Genomic DNA, 25431 nt, shown 5'->3' with positions numbered 1-25431 from the left:
AGGACCTGTGGACTTGGAACCAATGGCTCAGACACTCAGGTAAGAGCACAGCCGCTCCAAATGGTTCTCCCCACCCATCACCCTTGGCCTTGTCAGAGACTTGTCTTATCCCAAACCTCACAGTTGGGTTGGGTCAGGCCTCAACCATGAACACTTTTTATATCTCTTTGTGCTGCATGCCATTATCTATAGAGACACAAGGTAGGATGGTCCTTATCTGCAACCCCAAACCTTCAAGCCTCTGTAAACTGAACAAGAATTTTTTTAAATTCATTTGGTAGCAAAATTTGACCTGAACATATCTGGGATAATTTATGATTTTCATTTATTTTATGTATTATGAGTGCTCAAAAGTGCAGTTGTAGAAACACTAATGTATTTGATTACAAGGAACTTCTAGACCCCAGTTGTGTCATATAGAATAGATGCACCAGGTCACTTGTCTGAAACTGAAAAATTCTGAATTCTGGAGGATATCTGACCCAAGGGTTTCAGAAAAGAGACTGTGGATTATACTGCTAACCCCATTTTATAGATGAGAAAACTAAGGCTAAAGAAATCAAATGCCTTCACCTAAGGTGGCATGCATGACCAGGAAGAGGGAACTCAAACACACAGCTAAAGCTGTAGGTTTGAGCACTTTGCTCTACAGCCCACATGTCGGCAGGGTCCATGGGTAGGAGGCCAGGACCAAAGCTCAGGGCTCTGGGACCCAGGATCCACCTTCACAGCCCTTGGCCTCCTCCCATAGCAAGCTGAAGACACACGTGTCCCGGCCTCTCCTCCCTGTAGCATCACTAGAAGGAGCTAACATTTGAGGGACACAGCCCACCCAGAGGAGGGCAGCTCCAGGGGTGAACAGGGAGGAGCCATGGGTTGAGAGCAAGGCCGTGCGGACAAGATGAGGTGGGAAGTAGGAAGTGGTCTAAATTCCCGCCCCCCACCCACAATTTTACCTTAACATGTGACTCTTCCCCACTGGGGAAAGGAGACCCTCACCCAGCATGACTCTGGGGTGGCGCCATGAGGAACCACAGAATAAGTTGACATCATGTTTGATTTTTTAGCTTCAAAGCTGCCATCCAGGTAAGAGGCCAGAAAAATCTAGAAAGTAGTCCTACCTGAGTGAGGGTTTTCCTGGCTTGGGAGACTGGCTAGCAGCTTCCAAGCTGGGAAGAAGGGATTAGAAATGAACAAAGAGCTGTGTCTGATGCTAACGTGGAGCCTTGCAGAGCATCCCAGGGAGGGGGTGGGGATGGACAGATGGTGGGCCCCTTTTTAAGAGCAGGAGATGAAAGAGGAGGCCCCTGCTGGGCCCCTGGGAGGGGACAGCCCTGAGAATGCAACCAGGACTGGGGCAGGGGTGAGGGGGGGCAGAGTGGAGATGACGGGGGGATCCCAGGCTCCCAGTGGCCCTGAGAAAACCCAGTAGGTGTCCTCTGACCCAGAAGGGATGCAGGCATGGAGCCAACCTTCCCATGGAGGAGGGGCCGGGCCTGGAACTGAGACAGGAGAACAGGGGCCTGAAGGGGTTTCAGGGCTGTGACAGGGACACGTGGCCAGAGTGGCAGGGACCCTGGAGACCATGGAATTGCCCAGGTCACCTGCCCAAGACAGTCCCTCCAGCCAGGGCTGCCGTCCTGCTCACACAGCGGTTCCTCCAGGGTCCAGTGTGGGCAGAGTGAGGCCCCTCCCAGCCTGCCCCCTCCTCAGGGACACCTGCCCTGTTTCCAAGGGACTATTTGCTGACAGGACCCCAGGGCTGAACGGCCAGCACCCTGAGCCCCAGCCAGCTTCCTGCCATCAGCGGCCCTGTCTCCTTTGCTAATAATAAACCCTAGGGAAGGCCATGGCTTGACAACGAAGCAGCCAGGAATGTGGAAGTTCTCTAGATGGAGGCACTGTTGTGGTTGTGTGAGCCATCCAGGGAGGCTCTATGCCTTTCTCTTCTAAACAACTATTTACTGTGTGTTCACTGTGTGCCAGGCACTGCAGATCCCACAGCAAAACCCAATTCCTGCCCTGAATGAGCACCTGAGTCAACGCAAAGACATCCTGTCTAGAGCAGGTAAGCAGATGAGAGTCAAGGACTCTTGAGGACTTTTCAGAGAACTCTCCAGCTGAGCAGAGATTGAAATTCTCTGTGCAAGTCCGGAGAGCAGGGTAAGTGGACTTTGCACCCCCTAAGGAATGAAAGCTGCTGCAAAATAAGATGGCCCACTGTAGGAGGTGATGTTGTTAGAGCCTTTCCAGTCAAGCTGTTGAACCAGTCTGGGGGGAGGGGGATGTGACTGATGGTTCCCAAAGAGTATCCCATGGAATACTAGTCCAGGATGTTCCATGGAAAAAAACAGTTCCCTGATTATACAAGTCTGGGAATCACTTGCTGCTATAGATCTCTTTTAGTCCTAAGAAGTCCTGCAAAAAAGAAATCTGTTTAACTTTTTAACCCAGCTTTAGATGTATTTGGCCAAATAAATTTTCTTGTCTTAAAATACAAATTTTATTTTATTGCTTCTTAAGATTTTCCTGCCATGAGGACCACCTCCTGGGAGCCCTTCCCCTCCATCCAACCCACCTCTGGGTGAAGATCACACACTTCATCCCAGTATAGGAGTGAGGGGCAGCAGAGGTCCTTCCCCTCCCCTCCCCGAGAGCTCTGCTTGCCTGGCTCCTCTGGCCCTGGTGACTCTAGGATGCTGGGCTCTGAGGCTTTGTGGCTGTGAACAGGCGAGGAAGAAGGCTTGAGATGACTTTGCCAGTTATTTAAAGGGCTGCTGGTCTTAGTGTATGCATGCCCACTGACACACACACACACACACAACCACACACAGTCAGTATGCACAAAGCACACGCCTTTAAAGAGAGGCATCCAAAGAGCAACTTCCCTTTCACTTTTCACTTTCATGCATTGGAGAAGGAAACGGCAACCCACTCCAGTGTTCTTGTCTGGAGAATCCCAGGAACGGGGCAGCCTGGTGGGCTGCCGTCTTTGGGGTCACACAGAGTCGGACACGACTGAAGTGATTTAGCAACAGCAGCAGCAGCAGCATCCAAGGGCTGGCAGGGCCCCTTTAAGACCTAGGCCCTTTCTGATTTCTTCACCTGCTCCTGCTTCGATTCCCCAGAGAGTAGTTGGGATGGGGAGGCATTCAGCCTTGGCTTCCTTTAAGATGGCTTCTGTAGGCAGTGGGTTTTCAGTAAGCTTGGAAAAATTCTGGAGCCAATGTCAGCCGGGGACAACCACAAGCTGGGGCCTAGGGACCCAGGGACTCTGCTTCAAGACTCCCACCCACTGGAAATTACTGACCTCCAGAGACTTTTGGTTTTTTTAACTTAAATGGGAGACACACTGTACACAAAGAAAGAGGATCCAATGCCTAGCTACCCACCCCCATCCCCAAACCCATCACACATGTACCAGAGGGACAGACTTGCTTTGGCAACAAGGCCCCTCCGGAGGCCCAGGGTGTGAACAGCTGCACAGAGGGCTGTGTGCTGTGGAGTCAGCACCTTAGGAGGGGGGAGGAGGCTGTGGGCAGAGAAGGAAGGAGTCTCAGGTCCTGACGGATCAGAAGAAGGAAAATGGGAAGAGGTGGTCAGGACACAGGAGACGAGAAAACCAAGGATGACCAGAAAAGGTCATTTCCATCAAAGACAGAAAGAACAGAATGTAACCTGGTCAGGAGGTTCAACCTGGATCGTGAGGCTGTAAGGTAATATTCATAAGCCTATATTATAAAGTCATATTCATTCAACAAATACTGCTGTGTCAGCCCAGTTCAGTGCTGGGAATATAGTCATGAGTGAAAGAGGCAAATGCTCTACCTGGTGCATCTACATTGTAGTGTTTATGTTTGAAGCCTCATAGTTTACTTGAAGCTGAATGTAGAGTTTTGCATTCTATTTTACAATAGGGCATAATATTATACACATAACATATCAGGCCTGTTTCAGCAAAAATAATAACAGCCTCCTACAAACGGACTGGGGACTCTGTCCCCCTATTTGCTTGATGACACAGAACCCTGTTTCCTTACATGCCTACAAGGAGCAACTTCTTGACACCAAGAACAAAGCTTAAAACAAGCTTGTGGAGCGGGAAGAGGAGAAAGCAGCGGTGCCAGGGTCCTGTGGTGGGGGGCAGAGGTTGAGATGATGGAGGGATCTGGGTCTCTGCCAGCCTCTGCAGTGTCCAGGAACAGAATATTCTGGAATCCCTCCTTCCGCCTGAAGCACCAGGAAGAAACACAAACTCTTTCTTCTTAGGGATTAGCATAAGGAGTGATCCCAGACTAGCAGCGAGAGTGTTACTGGGGGCAGTGGTCTGGGCTGATGGGCAGCTGGCCCTGGCTCAGCAGGGACATGGACCACTGCCGTCACCTGGTGGCCTGAGGGATGGCGTGCTGTGGGCAGCAGTGGGCAGCTGGGAGCCCGAGGGCAGGCGGGCTGCAGCTGGGACAAGGGGAGTGCCTTCCCTTGGCTGTATTGCTGAGAGGGTGTCATTTGTCCTAAGGTTTGTCAGGGTCAATGTAGGGAGGGGAGGATGCCCAGAGGGAGCCCCACTCTGTGAGCTGCCCAGATGGATGGTTTCTGAGAACTTTGTTGCCTGAGGAAGCTCACTCTTCTTCCAGACAAAGCACTGGAGGGATTTATGGAAACAGATGCTGGTTGGAGTGGGGGTGAGGAGATGGGCTTGAACGGAGCTCCTGTCATCAACTCCCAACCCCTGGTGAGAAGCAGATTCAGAAAAGAATCTCACCAGCCCAGCCTGGCTCCAAAAGAGACCTCAGATTACAGCTCACAGGTTCTGTCAGCTGACAAAGGGGCCTGAGGACTTGGGCTGCAGCGGGGCTGCGGTGGACACAACAGTTACAAGAGGTCACACGTGTTGTGCTCACTGCAGGTCGAGCTCTGCTGTGGATTCATTTGTTCCTCCCAGCAGCCCCTGAAATATGCGCTCTGTGTCCCCATTTTCACAGGCACAGAAAGGTCAACTGGCCAAGATCACACAGATAGGAAGTGGCAGAGCTGGGATTTGAGCCTAGATACTTGGTTCAAGATCTTAAACTCTCCCTGGATTTGGCATTGTACCTTAGACCCAAGAGGAATGGAGTAGCCATTTCTACAGCAACAGCACTCTGACTAGGTGACTTATTTCTATTTCATCTTCAGAGATATATTTATTGTCATCCCCATTTTATAGATGTTGAACTGAGGCCCCAAAACTACATTATATCTTTTGCTCAAGGTTACACAGTTGCTCCTCGTCAGAGCCTGGAGTTCAAGTCTGGCTTCCTGCAAAACTCAGCAGGTACTAGAACCTCAGGAATGGCTGAGCCCCTTCCCTCTACTCTTGGGTCCAGGAATAATCTCCGGGCTCCTGTGTGTCCTGGTCTAACTGCAGTGCCCCAAGCAGAGGTCCTACAGCAGTGCCCTCATCTCAGCCAGACCACTTCCTGTTGATAAGCCAGCCAGAAAATGCCAGAGAGAGCTTGGAGACCTTAGACCCTGCCTTCTCCTCAGCTCATCTGCCTCCCCACACCCACCTTGAGACAGGAGACAAACACACAGACGAGGGCCAGGACTGGCATCCTGCACTGGTTCCAGGGCAGATAACCAGGTGCCTGATGCCCCGGAGAGAAGAAATCCTCTTCTCTCCACTCAAAGGTAAATTAGGGAAGGCTAGCTCCATGATTATTCCAAGAAGCTGCTCCAGAGCCAGAGAATGGGAACACCTGTGCCCCGGGCTCTGATCTGGATGTGGCTCAGGCCAGTCTTGGGGAGTGGGGGCATCAGCTGGAGTCACGCTGCCTGGAGGAGGCTCTGGCTGGCTGGCTGAGGAGGGAGCCTCTGGCCACTGCCTCGGGAGACAGAGAGCCCAGGCCAGGCAGGGAGCAAGGGTAGGGCCTGAGGCTTGGGCACCATAGGGCTTCTCCATCAACTGTGTGTGCTAAAGGGCTGGGGGAGTCCTGGTCATAGCAGGTGGGCTTGGGGGCCACAGCTCCCCCTCTCCAGCCCCTGGACTCAAGGCACCTCCCTTCCCTCTGCCTTTGGAGACAGGCTTGTGTGGGCATCTCTCAGCTCCTCCCCCAGACTGTCCATCAGAATTGCAGGGAACATGGAAACCATCTGCCAACTATCCCTCCCCTGACCCTTCTTCTCCAGTTGGTATAGTTTTCAAACTTAAATTTTATTTTCTTGAAAAGGTAATACATTTACATGGTTCAAAATAAAAATATTCTTTTAAAAGCCATATATTGAGAAACCTCACTTCTACCTGTGGCTCCATCTACTCTCTCTTCCATTCCTCTTCCTGATTAAGAGCAGGCATCTGCTCCACTGAACTCATGGGGGTCCTTTCTGTGTTTCTTGAAGCAAACCAATTATATAGATATCTTTATTTTTATTTGTATTTCTCTCCCTATTATACATTTTAAAATAGCATACTATACATCTTACTGTGTTTACTCTGTATATACTGGAGATATTTCCTTATCATTATTTGAGAGCATCCTCATTTTTTCATACTGTTTAGTATTCCTTCTTCTGTCTACACAATAGTTTATTAACCACCATCCTAAAGATGAGCATATGAATCACTTCCAATCTTTCCAATCTTATTTTCAAATGAGATCTTGAGTGGGAGTTTGATTCAAGCCAGATTGCTCTGGTTCGAGAAAATGCGGGGTGGGCCAACACCCTACTTGCAACCCCACCATCTCACTAGAAACCAAGGTCTCCAGAGGACATAGCTTAAAAGCCATCATTTTAGCCTAATTTGCCTATTTTATAAACAGGAAACTGGAGCTCAGATCAGTGATGAGACTCATCCATGCTCATGAGTTATCCTGTGGCAGAACTGAAACCAGAAACCAGATCTCTTGGGCTCTGCTCTCCATGCAACTCATGGTTCATCTCCAGGGAGACCAGACCAGGGCTCTGGGGCCACTTGACTGGAGGCAGGACCACATGTGACTGTGGACCCCAATCTACCTCTTTCTCACTCTGGGTTTCCATTTCTTCTTCTACTATTTCGGATCAGTCCCTTTGTACTCCCAGCAGAAAAGATCAGGGAAAGGCGGCGTTGGGAAGGACCAGGGGTCTCTGGCACCCCTCCCCCATCTAGCAGATGAGGAAACTGACTCAGCAGCAGTGAGTGCCCTCCTCAGGGGGACGGAGCAGGTTTATGCAGAATGAGGGTGGACGGGGCAGAATCCCAGCCTGGAGGATGCTGCTGCCACATTTGTCACAGGCAGCGTGGGGCCATGGACGGACAGCCTGCCTGGGGACAGGACACCTGGTCCTGACTCTGACTCTGCCACACGCAGGGTGACTCTGGACACATCCTGCCCCTCCTTGGTTTCCAGCTGCTCCTCCCCTATGACGGGAGGGTTGAACTAAGCAGAGGACATTTACACTCTCTTTTGAGCTCCACAGTGAGGGACTGGACCAGCCTTGAAATTGTGACAAATGACACTTAACCCCCCAGCAGGGGGGTTGTAGCAGCCACCCTCAAAAACCATGAGGCTTGGACAGTGAGCCCCTCAGGTGGGCCCACCCTGGGCGATTCTTTTATTAAAGCACAGAGGCATTTCCATTCTCCTGGGAAGTGAGATCCCAGGGCTGTGTTCCATTTGATTCAGGAAATATAAGAATATGATACTCCTGCACAAAAACTTGGGTGTATCAATGTGTTTATCAATGAAAAATTAGTCAATAGTCAACTTAAGAAAGAAATAGTAGTTTTATTGGAGCCAGCCTGATGAGTATAACTGGAGAGACAGTCTCTCAGGAAGCTCTGAGACCTGTCCTTCAGAGAAGTAAGAAGGAGGGCAGGATGTATGTGACTTGGGGACACACAACTTGGTATAGGTTACCGCTCTTCATGAGGACCAGATATCTTGGGTAATGGTTTTAGTGCTTTTCTGAATATGGGAAGATGCAAGAAACTGGGCTCATAAAAGAATTCTCCTGAAAATATCTAACTATCTGAGGTCTGGTTCTCACACTTGTCCCAGAGCACAAAGTACTTTATCCTGATTTTCACCCTGAGTTCCATCTAAGGTGGATTGTAGATCAGCGACTGCAATGGCTAATGACTTGTTTCTCTTTTTCAAAACCATATATTTTATTTATGTATGTGGCTAGGCTGGGTCCTAGTTGCAGTGTGTGGGATCTAGTTGCCCAACCAGGGATCAAACCCGGGGCCCCTGCGTTGGGAGTGCAGACTTAGGCACTGGACCACCAGGGAAGTCCTGGCTTGATTCTTGTAGAACTGGGTGGTCGGCAACATTCTTTATCACACAATCCCTCTATTTCTGTCTTAATTTCAACCAAGGTTTAGGAGACATTTTTCACCAATTTGTCCCAGGGTGCTAGGAATGCTCATTCCCAGGTCAGATGGGGATTTCACTGATAGGCCACTCACATGCTATTACTCACCCTGTCCTGGCAACAGTAGCTAAAAGACGGCTGGACCACCTGTCTTACAAGTCTTACAAGTCTCTCAGTTCCAGGAGATGGTTTCCACTTGTTGTTTCTTCTCATATCTAGAATCACACTACTACAATCATGGATCTTAGAGAACTATATATTTCATTTCAAGTAGCCAGTGCTTATGTATGCTCAGTCCCTCAGTTGTGTGAAACTCTTTGAGACCTCATGGACTGCAGCCCTCCAGGCTCCTCTGTCCATGGGGATTCTCCAGGCAAGAATCCTGGAGTGGGTTGCCATGCCCTCCTCCAGGGGATCTTCCCAACCCAGAGATCGATCCCAAGTCTCCCACATTGCAGGCGGATTCTTTACTGACTGAGCCACCAGGGAAGCCCAGAGTACTGGAGTGGGTAGCCTATCCCTTCTCCAGGGGATCTTTCTGCCATAGGAATCAAACCAGGGTCTCCTGCATTGCAGGCAGGTTCAAGTACCCTAGTTATCTTATTTTTTTCATCACTGACTCAAGAAACAAGAATCTTGTAAAATGGGCAGAACAAAATAATACATCTAGTGACCTCAATAAGGTCATAAGTAAGTAAGCAATGTTATCTTCTAAGAAGTTCCATGGCTTGGGCTAGAAAAATTGGTCTCTATGGTGGAGCAGATGTTTCTGCTCTTAAGGAGGTCAGATTAATGCACAATGCACACTAGCAAGGAAAGAAGAGGCCCAAATGGGCAGAGAAACATTTTATTTGCAAATTTTTCTTCTCTTGCCTTAAAATAAAAATTTTATTTCATTCCCTCTTAAGATCTGCCTGCATTAGGAAGACCTTCTGGGAGCCCTCCCCCTACACCCCCCTACCAATGGGTGAAGATCACACACTTCATCCCAGGACAGGAGTGAGGGGCAGCAGAGGGGGTCCTTCCCCTCCCCTCCCCTGCAGCTCTGCTTGCCTGGCCCCTCTGGTCCTGGTGACACTAGGATGCTGGGCTCTGCAGCTTTGTAATTGACAACAGGAGACTTGTGGGACCTTCACAGCCACCAGTTACTGTAAAGGCCTGCTGATCTCAATGCAGGGGAGCACAAGGGTGCACACACATGTACACAGTGCACTGAGCATGCACACAAGCACACACCTTTATAGCGAGGCATCCAGATGCTGTCACGGCCCCTTTAAGAGCTAGGGGACAGGATCCTGGGCACTGGGGTAGGGCCCAACATCTAGTGGCACAGGCCAAGCCACACCCCCAGGCTCTAGTCCAGGCCTGGGTGGGGAGTCAGTGGGAGGGGCTCCCAGAGACCTCTGTTTGGGTGAGGGTGGGAATTGATTGGGACTCCTCTGAGCTCTAGGCAAATTTGCGGCAAGTACAGTATGAGGATTTTGTTTTGTTTTCTTTCTTTTCTTTCATGTTTATATTGAGGTTGAAAAGGTTATTATGGACATGGGAGAATAGAAAAAGCCATTCTCTCTGATTGTCAGCAGTGCTGATAGGAATAAGAAGCTCCAGAAAATCTTTTTAAATTGTGCACATTTATATAGTTCAAATTATGCCTAAGTCCCAGAGAAGCAGGAAGCAACATCAAAAAGCAACTGACATAGAAAAAAACATTTATGTGTCCCCTCACATTCAAACAATACAGTTTCTTTGATAATGGAAGCAGCAACCCCACCCCCTACAAACCACCTGCCCAAGAGCATTTGAAACTTTTTCTTGAAGAACAGAGTCACTCAGTAATTTTTGGCCTCCAGACCAGAAGAAGAAAATGGAAAACAAAACAAAACACCCAAACTACAGCATTAAGGTTGGCAGCGTCCATGCTCTTCTCCCTGCAGAGACAGGATCTGCTGTTTTGATCACTGAGTCAGAGGGAACCACATCTCTGCCCCTCACAAACACGGCAGACAAGTGTCTTCAAGACCCTGGGGTTCCTCCACAGCTCTTTTTTTTTTTTGGATTCCCCAGAGAGTAGTTGGGATGGAAGGCCTTTACCCCTGGCTTCCTCTAAGATGCCCTCTAAGCAGTGGATGTTTAGTGAGCCTGCAAAATTCTGGAACCAATATCTTGGAGGACTGAGCACAAAGTGGGGCCCAGGAACCCAGAGTATCTCATGCAAGAATCTCGCCCACTAGAAATTATTGACCTTCAGAGATCTTTTTTTAACTTAAAGGGGAGGTGCATTATACAGTTGCTCCACTGGGAGAAAAAAAGCCCAATCCCTTCCTACCTGCCCATATCCCCTAAACTCTCCCAACCACACCATTAAGGCACTGCCGGGGGACAGACACGCTTTGGCAATGAGGCCCCTCCAGAGGCTCAGGGTGTGAACAGCTGCACAGAGGGCTGTGTGCTGTGGAGTCAGCACCTTAGGAGGTGGGAAGGGGCGGTGGACAGAGAAGGAAGGAGTCTCAGGTCCTGATGGATCAGAAGAAGGAAAATGGGGAGAGGTGGTCAGGACACAGGAGACAAGAAAACCAAGGATGAATGCAAGAGGGGCAAAAAAAAAACAGAAAATGTAGAAAAGATGAGAGAAGCAAGGGAAAGAGGCAAAACAGGATATGGGCAACAAAACAAGAAGGAGACACAGCAGAAGGAGGGAAGGAAACGTAAAGAGAGTGAGATGAATGGGGAAGGACGTGAGGAGGGAGAGAGGGGAGCCAGGAAGAGGACATCATAGGATGTCTTCACTCTGTAAAGACACCGGATAGGACTGGACAGAATCAGGAGCACTGGAGACATCCTCAGTCCCTATGGAAACCTGGCAGGCCCAGTACACCAGGTCGACCATGTACATCAGCAGGTTGATGGCTGTCAGGACAGCCACAGCCAGGCGCTGGTCCCAGGCGCACATGTCGTTGGTGAGCTCATCAACGCAACTCATGTCCATGAACCGCTGGGGCTGTCCGCCGAACTCCTCGCTGAACTGGTAGAGCGGCCAAAAGACCAGAGCACTGACATAGAGGAGGATGGAGAGCAGGGTGAGCACAAGCTGGAAAATGGAGAAGGGCCTGGGTGACATATATTCCCATTCAGCCACGTTTAGCAGGAGGACCACAGCTGCCAGGATGAAGCAGATGGAGTACACGGCCACACACCACTTCAGGGCCGGCTGGTGCAGGTACAGGGAGGTGTTGCTGAGGAAGGCAAAGATGACACCGGCCACAAAGGTCTCCAGCACCTTCAGCAGGGCTGACATGGTATTCTCATAGAAGAAGATCTCCTTGATATCATACCAGCCCCACATCCCAGCCACTTCTATGATATACAGCACAGATGCGATGCAGGAGAAAGCAGTGGCGGCGATTGCCCGGTCCCGGTAAGGATGATCAGGCAGGAACTGGACGTAGGTGATGGAGTAGGTGATGGAGGCCGAGAGGCAGATGAGGGCAGCGTAGAAGGCGTAGGTGACGCATATGTTATGCCAGAAGAAAGGAAAATCGTAACAGAGATTGCATAAGTCGACTATGGAGACGATGAGGGTCATGGCGAAACAGATGCACCAGAAGGACATAGACCAGTTACCTATGGCCCCTCTCCAAATGCCCATGTCAGCCACGAGCGAGAAGGCCACGCAGGTGGAGAAGAGCTGCGGCAGGCGGAGGAGCCAGAACACACAGAGGACGGCTTCACTGCTTGGGGATGTCCGCCGGGTGGACATGGTGTCATGACTGTAAGGCAGGTCACGGTCACCAGTACAGCAGTGGTCTTCACTGAGGACCCACCAGAGAAAGATCCAGTTTCAGAGGCAGATTAAGTCAGACACCTGGAAAAGGCTCAGGGCCCTGTGAGGGCTGAGGCTCAGGACCTGTGGAGTTGGAACCAATGGCTAAGACACTTGGGTAATAGCACAGTCATCCCAGAATGGTTCTCCCCACCCATCACCCTTGGCCCTGTCAGGGAACTTGTCTTATCTCAAACCTCACAGCTGGGGTGGCTCAGCCCTCAACCACGAACATTTTTTTCATCTCTTTGTGCTGCGTGCCATTATCTATAGAGACACAAGTTAGGATGGTCCTTATCTACAACCCCAAACCTTCAATCCTCTGAAAACTGAACGAGAATTTTTAAAAATTCATTTGGTAGCAAATTTGACCTGAACAAATCTGGGATAATTTATGATCTTCATTTATTTTATGTATTATGAGTGCTCAAAAGTGCAGTTGTAGAAACACTAATGTATTTGATTACAAGGAGCTTCTAGACCCCAGTGGGATGTTATGTCATATAGAATAGATGCACCAGGTCACTTGTCTGAAACTGAAAAATTCTGAATTCTGGAGCATATCTGACCCAAGGGTTTCAGAAAAGAGACTGTGGATTATACTGCTAACCCCATTTAATAGATGAGAAAACTAAGGCTCAAGGAATCAAATGCCTTCACTGAAGGTGGCATTGCCTTTCTTTGGGATTGGAATGAAAACTGACCTTTTCCAGTCCTGTGGTCACTGGTGAGTTTTCCAAATTTGCTGGCATATTGAGTGCAGCACTTTCACAGCATCATCTTTCAGGATTTGAAAGAGCTCAACTGGAATTCCTTCACCTCCACTAGCTTTGTTCATAGTGATGCTTTCTAAGGCCCACTTGACTTCACATTCCAGGATGTCTGGCTCTAGGTGAGTGATCACACCATCGTGATTATCTGAGTCGTGAAGATCTTTTTTGTACAGTTCTTCTGTATATTCTTGCCACCTCTTCTTAATATCTTCTGCTTCTGTTAGGTCAATACTATTTCTGTCCTTTATTGAGCCCATCTTTGCATGAAATATTCCCTTAGTATCTCTAGTTTTCTTGAAGAGATCTCTAGTCTTTCCCATTCTATTGTTTTCCTCTATTTCTTTGCACTGATCACTGAGGAAGGCTTTCTTATCTCTCCTTGCTATTCTCTAGAACTCTGCATTAAGATGCTTTTATTTTCCTTTTCTCCTTTTCATGAGAAATAGATAAACAGTGGAAACAGTGTCAGACTTTATTTTTGGGGGCTCCAAAATCACTTCAGATGGTGATTGCAGCCATGAAATTAAAAGATGCATACTCCTTGGAAGGAAAGTTATGAGCAACCTAGACAGCATATTCAAAAGCAGAGACATTACTTTGCCAACAAAGGTCCATCTAGTCAAGGCTATGGTTTGTCCTGTGGTCATGTATGGATGTGAGAGTTGGACTGTGAAGAAAGCTGAGCACCGAAGAATTGATGCTTCTGAACTGTGGTGTTGGAGAAGAATCTTGAGAGTCCCTTGGACTGCAAGGAGATCCAACCAGTCCATTCTAAAGGAGATCAGTCCTGGGTGTTCTTTGGAAGGACTGATGCTAAAGCTGAAACTCTAGTACTTTGGCCACCTCATGTGAAGAGTTGACTCATTGGAAAAGACTCTGATGCTGGGAGGGATTGAGGGCAGGAGGAGAAGGGGACGAGAGAGGATGAGAGGGCTGGATGGCATCACTGACTCGATGGACATGAGGTTGAGTGGACTCCTGGAGTCGGTGATGGATGGGGAGGCCTGGAGTGCTGTGATTCATGGAGTCACAAAGAGTAGGACACGATTGAGCGACTGAACTGAACTGAATTGAAGGTGGCATGCACAACCAGGAAGAGGGAACTCAGAAAACACAGCTAAAGCTGTGGGTTTGAGCACTTTGCTCTACAGCCCACATGTCAGCAGGGTCCACGGGTTGGAGGCCAGGACCAAAGTTTGGGGCTCTGGGACCCAGGATCCACCTTTACGGCCCTCGGCCTCCTTCCATAGCAAGCTGAAGACACACGTGTCCTGGCCTGTCCTCCCTGCAGCATCACTAGAAGGAGCTGCCGTCTGAGGGACACAGCCCCACTCTGAGGAGGGAAACTTCAGGGGTGAACAGGGAGGAGCACTGGGGTGAGAGCAAGGCCGTGGGGACAAGATGACATGAGAAGTAGGAACTGTTCTAAATTCCTGCCCTGCAATTTTGCCTTAACATGAGACTCTTCCCCACTGGGGCAGGGAGCCTCCAACCCAGCATGAATCTGGGGTGGTGTCATAAGAAACCATAGAATAAGTTGACATCATGTTTGATTTTTTAGCTTCAAAGCTGCCATCTAGGTAAGAATCCAGAAAAATATAGAAAGTAGTCCTACCTGAGTGAGGATTTTCCTGGCCTGGGAGACTGGTTAGCAGCTTCCAAGTTGGAAGAAGGGATTGGAAATGAACAAGGATGCTGTGTCTGATGCTGATGGGGGCCTTTCAGGGTATCCAGGGACGGGGTGGGGATGGACAGATGATCACCCCCTTTCAAGGGCAGGAGCTGAAAGAGGAGGCCCCTGCAGGACCCCTGGGAGGAGACAGTCCTGAGAATGCTACTGGGACTGGGGTTGCGGGGGGCAGAGTGGAGATGATGGCGGGGGTGAGGATGGTGGGGGGATTCCAGAGTCCCAGTGACCCTGAGGCAGTCCAATAGGGGTCTTCTGACCCAGAAGGGAGGCAGGCATGGAGCCAACCTTCCCATGGAGGACGGGCCTGGACTGGAACTGAGACAGGAGAACAGGGGCCTGAAGGGGTTTCAGGGCTGTGACAGGGACACGTGGCCAGAGTGTCGGGAACCCTGGAGACCATGGAATTGCCCAGGTCACCTGCCCAAGGCAGTCCCGCCAGCCAGGGCTGCAGTCCTGCTCACACAGGGGTTCCTCCAGGGTCCAGTGTGTGGGGGAGTGAGGCCCCTCCCAGCCCGCCCCCTCCGCAGGGACACCTGCCCTGTTTCCAAGGGACTATTTGCTGAGAGGCCCCCAGGGCTGAAGGGCCAGCACCCTGAGCCCCAGCCAGCTTCCTGCTATCAGGGGCCCTGTCTCCTTTGCTAATAATAAACCCTAAGAAAGGCCATGACTTGACAACGAAGCAGCCAGGAATGTGGAAGTTCTGGAGACGGAGGCACTGTTGTGGTTGTGAAGCCATCCAGGGAGGCTCTATGCCTTTCTCTTCTAAACAACTATTTACTGTGTGTTCACTGTGTGCCAGGCACTGCAGATCCCACAGCAAAACCCAATTCCTGCCCTGAATGAGCACCTGAATCAACGCAAAGACATTCTGTCTAGAGCAGGTGAGCAGAGGAGAGCCAAGGACTCTTGAGGACTTCTCAGAGAACTCTCCAGCTGAACAGAGATTGAAATTCTCTGTGCAAGTCCAGAGAGCAGGGCAAGTATCCCATGGAATACTAGTCCATGATGTTCCATGGAAAAAAACAGTTCCCTGATCATGCAAGTTTGGGAATCACTTACTGCTATAGATCTCTTTTAGTCCTAAGAAGTCCTGCAAAAAAGAAATCTGTTTAACTTTTTAACCCAGCTTTAGATGTATTTGGCCAAATAAATTTTTCTTGTCTTAAAATACGAATTTTATTTTATTGCTTCTTAAGATTTACCTGCCACAAGGACCACCTCCTTGGAGCCCTTCCCCTCCATCCAACCTTCCTCTGGGTGAAGATCACACACTTCATCCCAGTACAGGAGTGAGGGGCAGCAGAGGGGGCCTTCCACTCCCCTCCCCCGCAGCTCTGCTTGCCTGGCTCCTCTGGCCCTGGTGGTGGCCTGGCCCACACTTCATCCCAACACCAGGATGCTGGGCTCTGAGGCTCTGTGGCTACGGACAAGAGGGGAAGAGGCTTGAGATGATTTTGCCAGTTATTTAAAGGGCTGCTGGTCTTAATGTATGCCTGCCCACTGACACACACACACACACACAACCCCACAGTCAGTATGCACAAAGCACATACCTTTAAAGAGAGGCATCCAAAGAGCAAATTCCCTTTCACTTTTCACTTTCATGCATTGGAGAAGGAAATGGCAACCCACTCCAGTGTTCTTGCTTGGAGAATCTCAGGAACGGGGCAGCCTGGTGGGCTGCCGTCTTTGGGGTCACACAGAGTCGGACATGACTGAAATGATTTAGCAGCAGCAGCAGCAGCATCCAAGGGCTGGCAGGGCCCCTTTAAGACCTAGGCTCTTTCTGATTTCTTCACCTGCTTCTGCTTTGATTCCCCAGAGAGTAGTTGGGATGGGGAGGCATTCAGCCTTTGCTTCCTTTAAGATGGCTTCTGTAAGCAGTGAGTTTTCAGTAAGCTTGGAAAAATTCTGGAACCAATGTCAGATGGGGCCAACCACCAGCTGGGGCCTAGGGACCAGGGTCTGTGCTTCAAGACTCCTCCCACTGGAAATTACTGACCTCCAGAGACTTCTTTTTTTTTTAACTTAAATGGGAAACACACTGTACACAAAGAAAGAGGACCCAATGCCTAGCTACCCACCCCCATCCCCAAACCCATCACACATGTACCAGAGGGAAAGACTTGCTTTGGCAACAAGGCTCCTCCGGAGGCCCAGGGTGTGAACAGCTGCAGAGAGGGCTGTGTGCTGTGGAGTCAGCACCTTAGGAGGCAGGGGGTGGTGGGCAGAGAAGGAAGGAGTCTCAGGTCCTGATGGATCAGAAGAAGGAAAATGGGGAAAGGTGGTCAGGACACAGGAGACGAGAAAACCAAGGATGACCAGAAAAGGTCATTTCCACTAAAGACAGAAAGAACAGAATGTAACCTGGTCAGGAGGTTCAACTTGGACCATGAGGCTGTAAGGTAATATTCATAAGCGTATAATATAAAGTCATATTCATTCAACAAATACTGCTGTGTCAGCCCAGTTCAGTGCTGGGAATATAGTCATGAGTGAAAGAGGCAAATGCTCTACCTGGTGCATCTATATTGTAGTGTTTATGTTTGAAGCCTCAGAGTTTACTTGAAGCTGAATGTAGAGTTTTGCATTCTATTTTACAATAGGTCCTAATAATATACACATAACATATCAGGCCTGTTTCAGCAAAAAAATAACAGCTTCCTACAAATGGACTGGGGACTCTGTCCCCCTATTTGCTTGATGACGCAGAACTCTGTTTCCTTACATGCCTATAAGGAGCAACTTCTTGACACCAAGAACAAAGCTTAAAACCAGTTTGTGGAGTAGGAAGAGGAGAAAGCAGGGGTGCCAGGGTCCTGTGGTGGGGGGAAGAGATTGAGATGATGGAGGGATCTGGGTCTCTGCCAGCCTCTGCAGGGTCCAGGAACAGAATATTCTGGAATCCCTCCTTCCGCCTGAAACACCAGAAACAAACACAAGCTCTTTCTTCTTAGAGTTTAGCATAAGGAGTGGCCCCAGACTAGCAACGAGAGTGTTACTGGGGGCAGTGGTCTGGGCTGATGGGCAGCAGGCCCTGGCTCAGTAGGGACATGGACCACTGCAGTCACCTGGTGGCCTGAGGGATGACGTGCTTCGGGCAGCAGTGGGCAGCTGGGAGCCCGAGGGCAGGCGGGCTGCAGCTGGGACAAGGGGAGTGCCTTCCCTTGGCTGTAGTGCTGAGAGGGTGTCGTTTGTCCTAAGGTTTGTCAGGGTCAATGTAGGGAGGGGAGGATGCCCAGAGGGAGCCCCACTCTGTGAGCTGCCCAGATGGATGGTTTCTGAGAACTTTGTTGCCTGAGGAAGCTCACTCTTCTTCCAGACAAAGCACTGGAGGGATTTATGGAAACATGCTGGTTGGACTGGGGGTGAGGAGATGGGCTTGAACGGAGCTCCCGTCATCACCTCCCAACCCCTGGTGAGAAGCAGATTCAGAAAAGAATCTCACCAGCCCAGCCTGGCTCCAGAAGAGACCTCACGTGACAGCTCACAGGTTCTGTCAGCTGACAAAGGGCCCTGAGGACTTGGGCTGCAGCGGGGCTGCGGTGGACACAACAGTTACAAGAGGTCGTATGTGTCGTGCTCACTGCAGGTCGAGCTCTGCTGTGGATTCATTTGTTCCTCCCAGCAGCCCCTGAACTATGTGCTCTGTGTCCCCATTTTCACAGGCACAGAAAGGTCAACTGGCCAAGATCACACAGATAGGAAGTGGCAGAGCTGGGATTTGAGCCTAGATACTTGGTTCAAGATCTTAAACTCTCCCTGGATTTGGCATTGTACCTTAGACCCAAGAGGAATGGAGTAGCCATTTCTACAGCAACAACACTCTGACTAGGTGACTTATTTCTATTTCATCTTCAGAGATATATTTATTGTCATCCCCATTTTATAGATGTTGAACTGAGGCCCCAAAACTACATTATATCTTTTGCTCAAGGTTACACAGTTGCTCCTCGTCAGAGCCTGGAGTTCAAGTCTGGCTTCCTGCAAAACTCAGCAGGTACTAGAACCTCAGGAACGGCTGAGCCCCTTCCCTCTTCTCTTGGGTCCAGGAATAATCTCCGGGCTCCTGTGTGTCCTGGTCTAACTGCAGTGCCCCAAGCAGAGGTCCTACAGCAGTGCCCTCATCTCAGCCAGACCACTTCCAGTTGACGAGCCAGCCAGAAAATGCCAGAGAGAGCGTGGAGACCTTAGACCCTGCCTTCTCAGCTCATCTGCCTCCCTACACCCACCTTGAGACAGGAGACAAACACACAGACAAGGGCCAGGACTGGCATCCTGCACTGGTTCCCAGGGCAGATAACCAGGTGCCTGATGCCCAGGAGAGAAGAAATCCTCTTCTCTCCACTCAAAGGTAAATTAGGGAAGGCTAGCTCCATGATTATTCCAAGAAGCTGCTCCAGAGCCAGAGAATGGGAACATCTGTGCCCTGGGCTCCATTCTGGATGCGGCTCAAGCCACAGTCTTGGGGAGTCGGGGCGTCAGCTGGAGTCACGCTGCCTGGAGGAGGCTCTGGCTGGCCGGCTGAGGAGGGAGCCTCTGGCCACTGCCTCGGGAGACAGAGAGCCCAGGCCAGGCAGGGAGCAAGGGTAGGGCCTGAGGCTTGGGCACCATGGGGCTTCTCCATCAACTGTGTGTGCTAAAGGGCTGGGGGAGTCCTGGTCATAGCAGGTAAGCTTGGGGGCCACAGCTCCCCCTCTCCAGCCCCTGGACTCAAGGCACCTCCCTTCCCTCTGCCTTTGGAGACAGGCTTGTGTGGGCATCTCTCAGCTCCTCCCCCAGACTGTCCATCAGAATTGCAGGGAACATGGAAACCATCTGCCAACTATCCCTCCCCTGACCCTTCTTCTCCAGTTGGTATAGTTTTCAAACTTAAATTTTATTTTCTTGGAAAGGTAATATATTTACATGGTTCAAAATAAAAATATTCTTTTAAAAGCCATATATTGAGAAGCCTCACTTCTACCTGTGGCTCCATCTACTCTCTCTTCCATTCCTCTTCCTGATTAAGAGCAGGCATCTGCTCCACTGAACTCATGGGGGTCCTTTCTGTGTTTCTTGAAGCAAACCAATTATATAGATATCTTTATTTTTATTTGTATTTCTCTCCCTATTATACATTTTAAAATAGCATACTATACATCTTACTGTGTTTACTCTGTATATACTGGAGATATTTCCTTATCATTATTTGAGAGCATCCTCATTTTTTCATACTGTTTAGTATTCCTTCTTCTGTCTACACAATAGTTTATTAACCACCATCCTAAAGATGAGCATATGAATCACTTCCAATCTTTCCAATCTTATTTTCAAATGAGATCTTGAGTGGGAGTTTGATTCAAGCCAGATTGCTCTGGTTCAAGAAAATGCGGGGTGGGCCAACACCCTACTTGCAACCCCACCATCTCACTAGAAACCAAGGTCTCCAGAGGACATAGCTTAAAAGCCATCATTTTAGCCTAATTTGCCTATTTTATAAACAGGAAACTGGAGCTCAGATCAGTGATGAGACTCATCCATGCTCATGAGTTATCCTGTGGCAGAACTGAAACCAGAAACCAGATCTCTTGGGCTCTGCTCTCCATGCAACTCATGGTTCATCTCCAGGGAGACCAGACCAGGGCTCTGGGGCCACTTGACTGGAGGCAGGACCACATGTGACTGTGGACCCCAATCTACCTCTTTCTCAGTCTGGGTTTCCATTTCTTCTTCTACTATTTCAGATCAGTCCCTTTGTACTCCCAGCAGAAAAGATCAGGGAAAGGCGGCGTTGGGAAGGACCAGGGGTCTCTGGCACCCCTCCCCCATCTAGCAGATGAGGAAACTGACTCAGCAGCAGTGAGTGCCCTCCTCAGGGGGACGGAGCAGGTTTATGCAGAACGAGGGTGGACGGGGCAGAATCCCAGCCTGGAGGATGCTGCTGCCACATTTGTCACAGGCAGCGTGGGGCTGTGGACAGACAGCCTGCCTGGGGACAGGACACCTGGTCCTGACTCTGACTCTGCCACACGCAGGCTGACTCTGGAAAAGCCCTGCCCCTACCTGGGGTCCAGCTGCTCCTCCTCTATGACGAGAGGGTTGGACTAAGCAGAGGACCTTTACACTCTCTTTTGAGATCCACAGTGAGGGACTGGACCAGCCTTGGAGCTGTGACAAATGACACTTAACCCCCCAGCAGGGGGGATGGAACAGCCGCCTTCATGAACCATGAGGCTTGGACAGTGAGCCCCTCAGGTGGGCCCACCCTGGGCAATTCTTTTATTAAAGCACAGAGGCATTTCCATTCTGGGAAGTGAGATCCCAGGGCTGTGTTCCATTTGATTCAGGAAATATAAGAATATGATACTCCTGTGCAAAAACTTGGGTGTATCAATGTGTTTGTCAATGAAAAATTAATCAATAGTCAACTTAAGAAAGAAATAAAGTTTTATTGGAGCCAACCAGATGAGTATTTCTGGGGAGAGAGTCTCTCAGGAACCTCTGAGACCTGTCCTGGTAAGTAAGGAGGGCAGGATGTATGTGATTTGGGGACACACAGCTTGGTATAGGTTACCGCTCTTCATGAGGACCAGATATCTTGGGTAATGGTTTTAGTGCTTTTCCGAATATTGGAAGATGCAAGAAACTGGGCTCATATAAAAATTCTCCTGAAAATATCTAACTCTCTGAGGTCTGGTTCTCACACTTGTCCCAGATCACAAAGTACTTTATCCTGATTTTCACTCTGAATTCCTTCCAGGGTGGATTGTAGATCAGTGACTCCAGTGGCTAATCACTTGTTTCTCTTTTTCAAAAGCATATATTTTTATTTATGTATGTGGCTAGGCTGGGTCCTAGTTGCCGTATGTGCGATCTGCATAAATCTGCTCCAAGAGTACTGGTGTGGATAGCCTATCCCTTCTCCACGGGATCTTCCCGCCATAGGAATCGAACCAGGGTCTCCTGCATTGCAAGCGGCTTCAAGTAGCCTAGTTATCTTATTTTTTTCATCATTGACTCAAGAAACAAGAATCTTGTAAAATGAGCAGAACACAAGTAATACATCTAGTGACCTCAATAAGGTCGTAAGTAAGTAAGCAGTGTTATCTTCTAAGAAGTTCCATGGCTTGGGCTAGAAAAATTGATCTCTATGCTGGAGCAGATATTTCTGCTCTTAAAGAGGTCAGATTCATGCACAATGCACACTAGCAAGGAAAGAAGAGGCCCAAATGGGCAGAGAAACATCTTATTTGCAAGTTTTTCTTCTCTTGCCTTAAAATAAAAATTTTATTTCATTCCCTCTTAAGATCTGCCTGCATTAGGATGACCTTCTGGGAGCCCTCCCCCTCCACCCCACTACCAATGGGTGAAGATCACATGCTTCATCCCAGGACAGGAGTGAGGGGCAGCAGAGGGGGGGTCTTTCCCCTCCCCTCCCCCACAGCTCTGCTTGCCAGCCTCTCTGGTCCTGGTGACCCTAGGATACTGGGCTCTGAGGCTTTGTAATTGACAACAGGAGACTTGTGGGACCTTCACAGCCACCAGTGACTGTAAAGGCCTGCTGATCTCAATGCAGGGAAGCACAGGGGCACACACACATGTACACACAGTGCACTGAGCATGCACACAAGCACACACCTTTATAGCGAGGCATCCAGATGCTGTCACGGCCCCTTTAAGAGCTAGGGGACAGGATCCTGGGCACTGGGGTGGGGTCCAACATCTAGTGTCACAGGCTGGGCCACACCCCCAGGCTCTAGTCCAGGCCTGGGTGGGGAGTCAGTGGGAGGGGCTCCCAGAGACCTCTGTTTGGGTGAGGGTGGGAATTGATTGGGACTCCTCTGAGCTCTAGGCAAATTTGCAGCAAGTACAGTATGTGGATTTTGTTTTGTTTTGCTTTCTTTCTTTTCTTTCATGTTTATATTGAGGTTGAAAAAGTTATTATGAAAGTGGGAGAATAGAAAAAGCCATTCTCTATGATTGACAGCGGAGAAGGCAATGGCACCCCACTCCAGTACTCTTGCCTGGAAAATCCCATGGACAGAGGAGCCTGGTAGGCTGCAGTCCATGGGGTCGCAAAGAGTCGGACACGACTGAGAGACTTCACTTTCACTTTTCACTTTCATACATTGGAGAAGGAAATGGCAACCCACTCCAGTGTTCTTGCCTGGAGAATCCCAGGGACGGGGGAGCCTGGTGGGCTGCCATCTTTGGGGTCGCACAGAGTTGGACACGACTAAAGTGACTTAGCAGCAGCATGATTGACAGCAGTGCTGATAGGAACAAGAGGCTCCAGAAAATCTTTTTAAATTGTGCACATTTATATAGTGCAAATTATGCCTGAGTCCCAGAGAAGCAGGAAGCAACATCAAAAAGCAACCAACACAGAAAAACACACGTATGTGTCCCCTCACACCCAACAATACAGTTCCTTTCACAATGGAAGCAGCAACCCCCACCCCCTATAAACCACCCGCCCAAGAAAATTTGACACTTTCTCTTAAAAAACACAGTCACTCAGTAATTTTTGGCCCACAGAACAGAAGGAAGAAAAGGAAAAACAAAACAAAACACTCAGACAGGTTGGCAGTGTCCATGCTCTTCGCCCTGCAGAGGCAGAATCTGCTGTTTTGATCACTGAGTCAGGGGGACCACATCGCTGCCCCTCACAAACACTGCAGACAGGTGTCTTCAAGACCCTGGGGTTCTTCACCAGCTTTTTTTTTTTTTTCCCCAGAGAGTAGTTGGGATGGAAGACATTTACCCCTGACTTCCTCTAAGATGCCCTCTAAGCGACGGATGTTTAGTGAGCCTGCAAAAATTCTGGAGCCAATCTCTTGGAGGACTGAGCACCAAGTGGGGCCCAGGAACCCAGAGTATCTCATGCAAGAATCTCACCCACTAGAGATTATTGACCTTCAGAGGTTTTTTTTAACTTACAGGGGAGGTGCACTATACAGTTGCTCCACTGGGAGAAAAAAAGCCCAATCCCTTCCTACCTGCCCACATCCCGTAAACTCTCCCAGCCACACCAGTAAGGCACTGCCAGGGGGACAGACACCCTTTGGCAATGAGGCCCCTCCGGAGGCCCAGCGTGTGAACAGCTGCACAGAGGGCTGTGTGCTGTGGAGTCAGCATCTTAGGAGGTGGTGGGCAGAGAAGGAAGGAGTCTGAGATCCTGATGGATCAGAAGAAGGAAAATGGGGAGAGGTGGTCAGGACACAGGAGACAAGAAAACTAAGGATGATCAGAAAAGGGCCAAAAAGCAGAAAATGAAGGCAAAATGAGAGAAGCAAGAGAAAGAGACAAAACAGAAATTGAACAACCAAGGAAACCAGGAAGGAGACAGAGCAGCAGGAGGGAAGGGAACAGAAAAGAGTGTGAGATGCGTGGGGAAGGATGTGAGGAGGGAGAGAGGGGGCCAGGAAGAGGGCATCAGAGGATGTCAGATTTCGGTGAGGATACCTCCTGTGAGCAGAGGATCAGGAGTCCCTGGGCTGGTCCTCAGTCCCTACAGACACCTGGCGGGCCCAGTACCCCAGGTCGGCCACGTAAACCAGCAGGTTGGCGGCTGTCAGGACGGCCACAGCCAGGCGCTGGTCCCAGGCGCACATGTCGTAGGTGAGCTCGTCCCTGCAGTCCCCATCACTGGGCCTCTGGGGCTGCCCGCCGAGCTCCTCGCTGAACTGGTAGAGTGGCCAGAGGACCAGAGCACTGATGTAGAAGAGGACAGACAGCAGGCTGAGCACAAGCTGGAAAATGGGGAAGGGGACCGGCAGCATGTATTCCCATTCAGCCAGGCCCAGCAGGAGGACCACAGCTGCCAGGATGAAGCAGATGGAGTACACGGCCACACACCACTCCAGGGCCGGCTGGTGCAGGTACAGGGAGGTGTTGCTGAGGAAGGCAAAGATGACACCAGCTACGAAGGTCTCCAGCACCTTCAACAGGGATCGCGTGGTGTGCACATAGAAGAAGATCTCCTTGAGCTCATAACAGTCCCATATCCCGGCCACTTCTATGACATACAGCACAGATGCGATGCAGGAGAAAGCAGCGGCGGTAATGGCCCGGTCCCTGTAAGGACCATAATGCACGAACTGGACATAGGTGATGGAGTAGATGATGGAGGCCGAGAGGCAGATGAGGGCAGCGTAGCAGGTGTAGGTGACAGAGATGTTGTACCAGAAGAGAGGAAAGCTGGACGGGTGCCTGCAACACTCAACTATGGTAATGATGAAGGTCATGGCGAAACAGACACACCAGAAGGACATGGACCAGTTTCCTATGGCCCCTCTCAGAGTGCCCATGTCGGCCACAAGCGAGAAGGCCACGCAGGTGGAGCAGAGCTGCGGCAGGCGGAGGAGCCAGGACACCCAGAGGATACCTTCACTGCTTGGGGATGTCCGCCAGGTGGACATGGTGTCATGACTGTAAGGCAGGTCACGGTCACCAGTACAGCAGTGGTCTTCCCTGAGGACCCACCAGAGAAAGATCCAGTTTCGGAGGTGGATTAAGTCAGACGCCTGGAAAAGGTTCAGGGCCCTGTGACGGCTGAGGCTCAGGATCTGTGGAGTTGGAACCAATGGCTCAGACACTCAGGTAACAGCACAGCCACTCCAGAATGGTTCTCCCCACCCATCACCCGTGGCCTTGTCACAGACTTGTCTTATCCCAAACCTCACAGCTGGGTTGGGTCAGGCCTCAACCATGAACACTTTTTATATCTCTTTGTGCTGCATGCCATTATCTATAGAGACGCAAGCTAGGATGGTCCTTATCTGCAACCCCAAACCTTCAAGCCTCTGAAAACTGAACAAGAATGTTTA

At 49.9% G+C, this 25431-nt stretch overlaps 2 protein-coding genes across 2 annotated transcripts; both read right to left on the bottom strand.

Annotated features, from left to right (window-relative positions):
* Window positions 1-11107: 11107 nt before the first annotated feature.
* LOC147349678 (myeloid-associated differentiation marker-like) lies at window positions 11108-12109 on the bottom strand. The gene has a single exon (XM_086365337.1). It carries the CDS (start codon window positions 12092-12094, stop codon window positions 11108-11110), a length of 987 nt encoding a protein of 328 aa, XP_086221463.1. The 5' UTR covers window positions 12095-12109.
* Window positions 12110-22902: 10793 nt separating this feature from the next.
* LOC147349677 (myeloid-associated differentiation marker-like) lies at window positions 22903-25268 on the bottom strand. The gene has a single exon (XM_086365336.1). It carries the CDS (start codon window positions 25021-25023, stop codon window positions 24085-24087), a length of 939 nt encoding a protein of 312 aa, XP_086221462.1. The 5' UTR covers window positions 25024-25268; the 3' UTR covers window positions 22903-24084.
* Window positions 25269-25431: the final 163 nt, after the last annotated feature.

The sequence above is a fragment of the Bos grunniens genome, chromosome 21, assembly GCF_055505025.1.
Source record: "Bos grunniens cultivar Pamir isolate PY7600 chromosome 21, Bosgru_T2T1.0, whole genome shotgun sequence".
Classification (NCBI taxonomy): Eukaryota; Metazoa; Chordata; class Mammalia; order Artiodactyla; family Bovidae; genus Bos; species Bos grunniens.
Note: the sequence above shows the minus strand (reverse complement) of the source record. Positions and strands in the feature narration are given on the sequence as shown.

Bases quoted from the DNA above. Each gene is read 5' to 3' on its own strand.
- LOC147349678 (XM_086365337.1), bottom strand. From the start codon at position 12,094: ATGTCCACCCGGCGGACATCCCCAAGCAGTGAAGCCGTCCTCTGTGTG.
- LOC147349677 (XM_086365336.1), bottom strand. From the start codon at position 25,023: ATGTCCACCTGGCGGACATCCCCAAGCAGTGAAGGTATCCTCTGGGTG.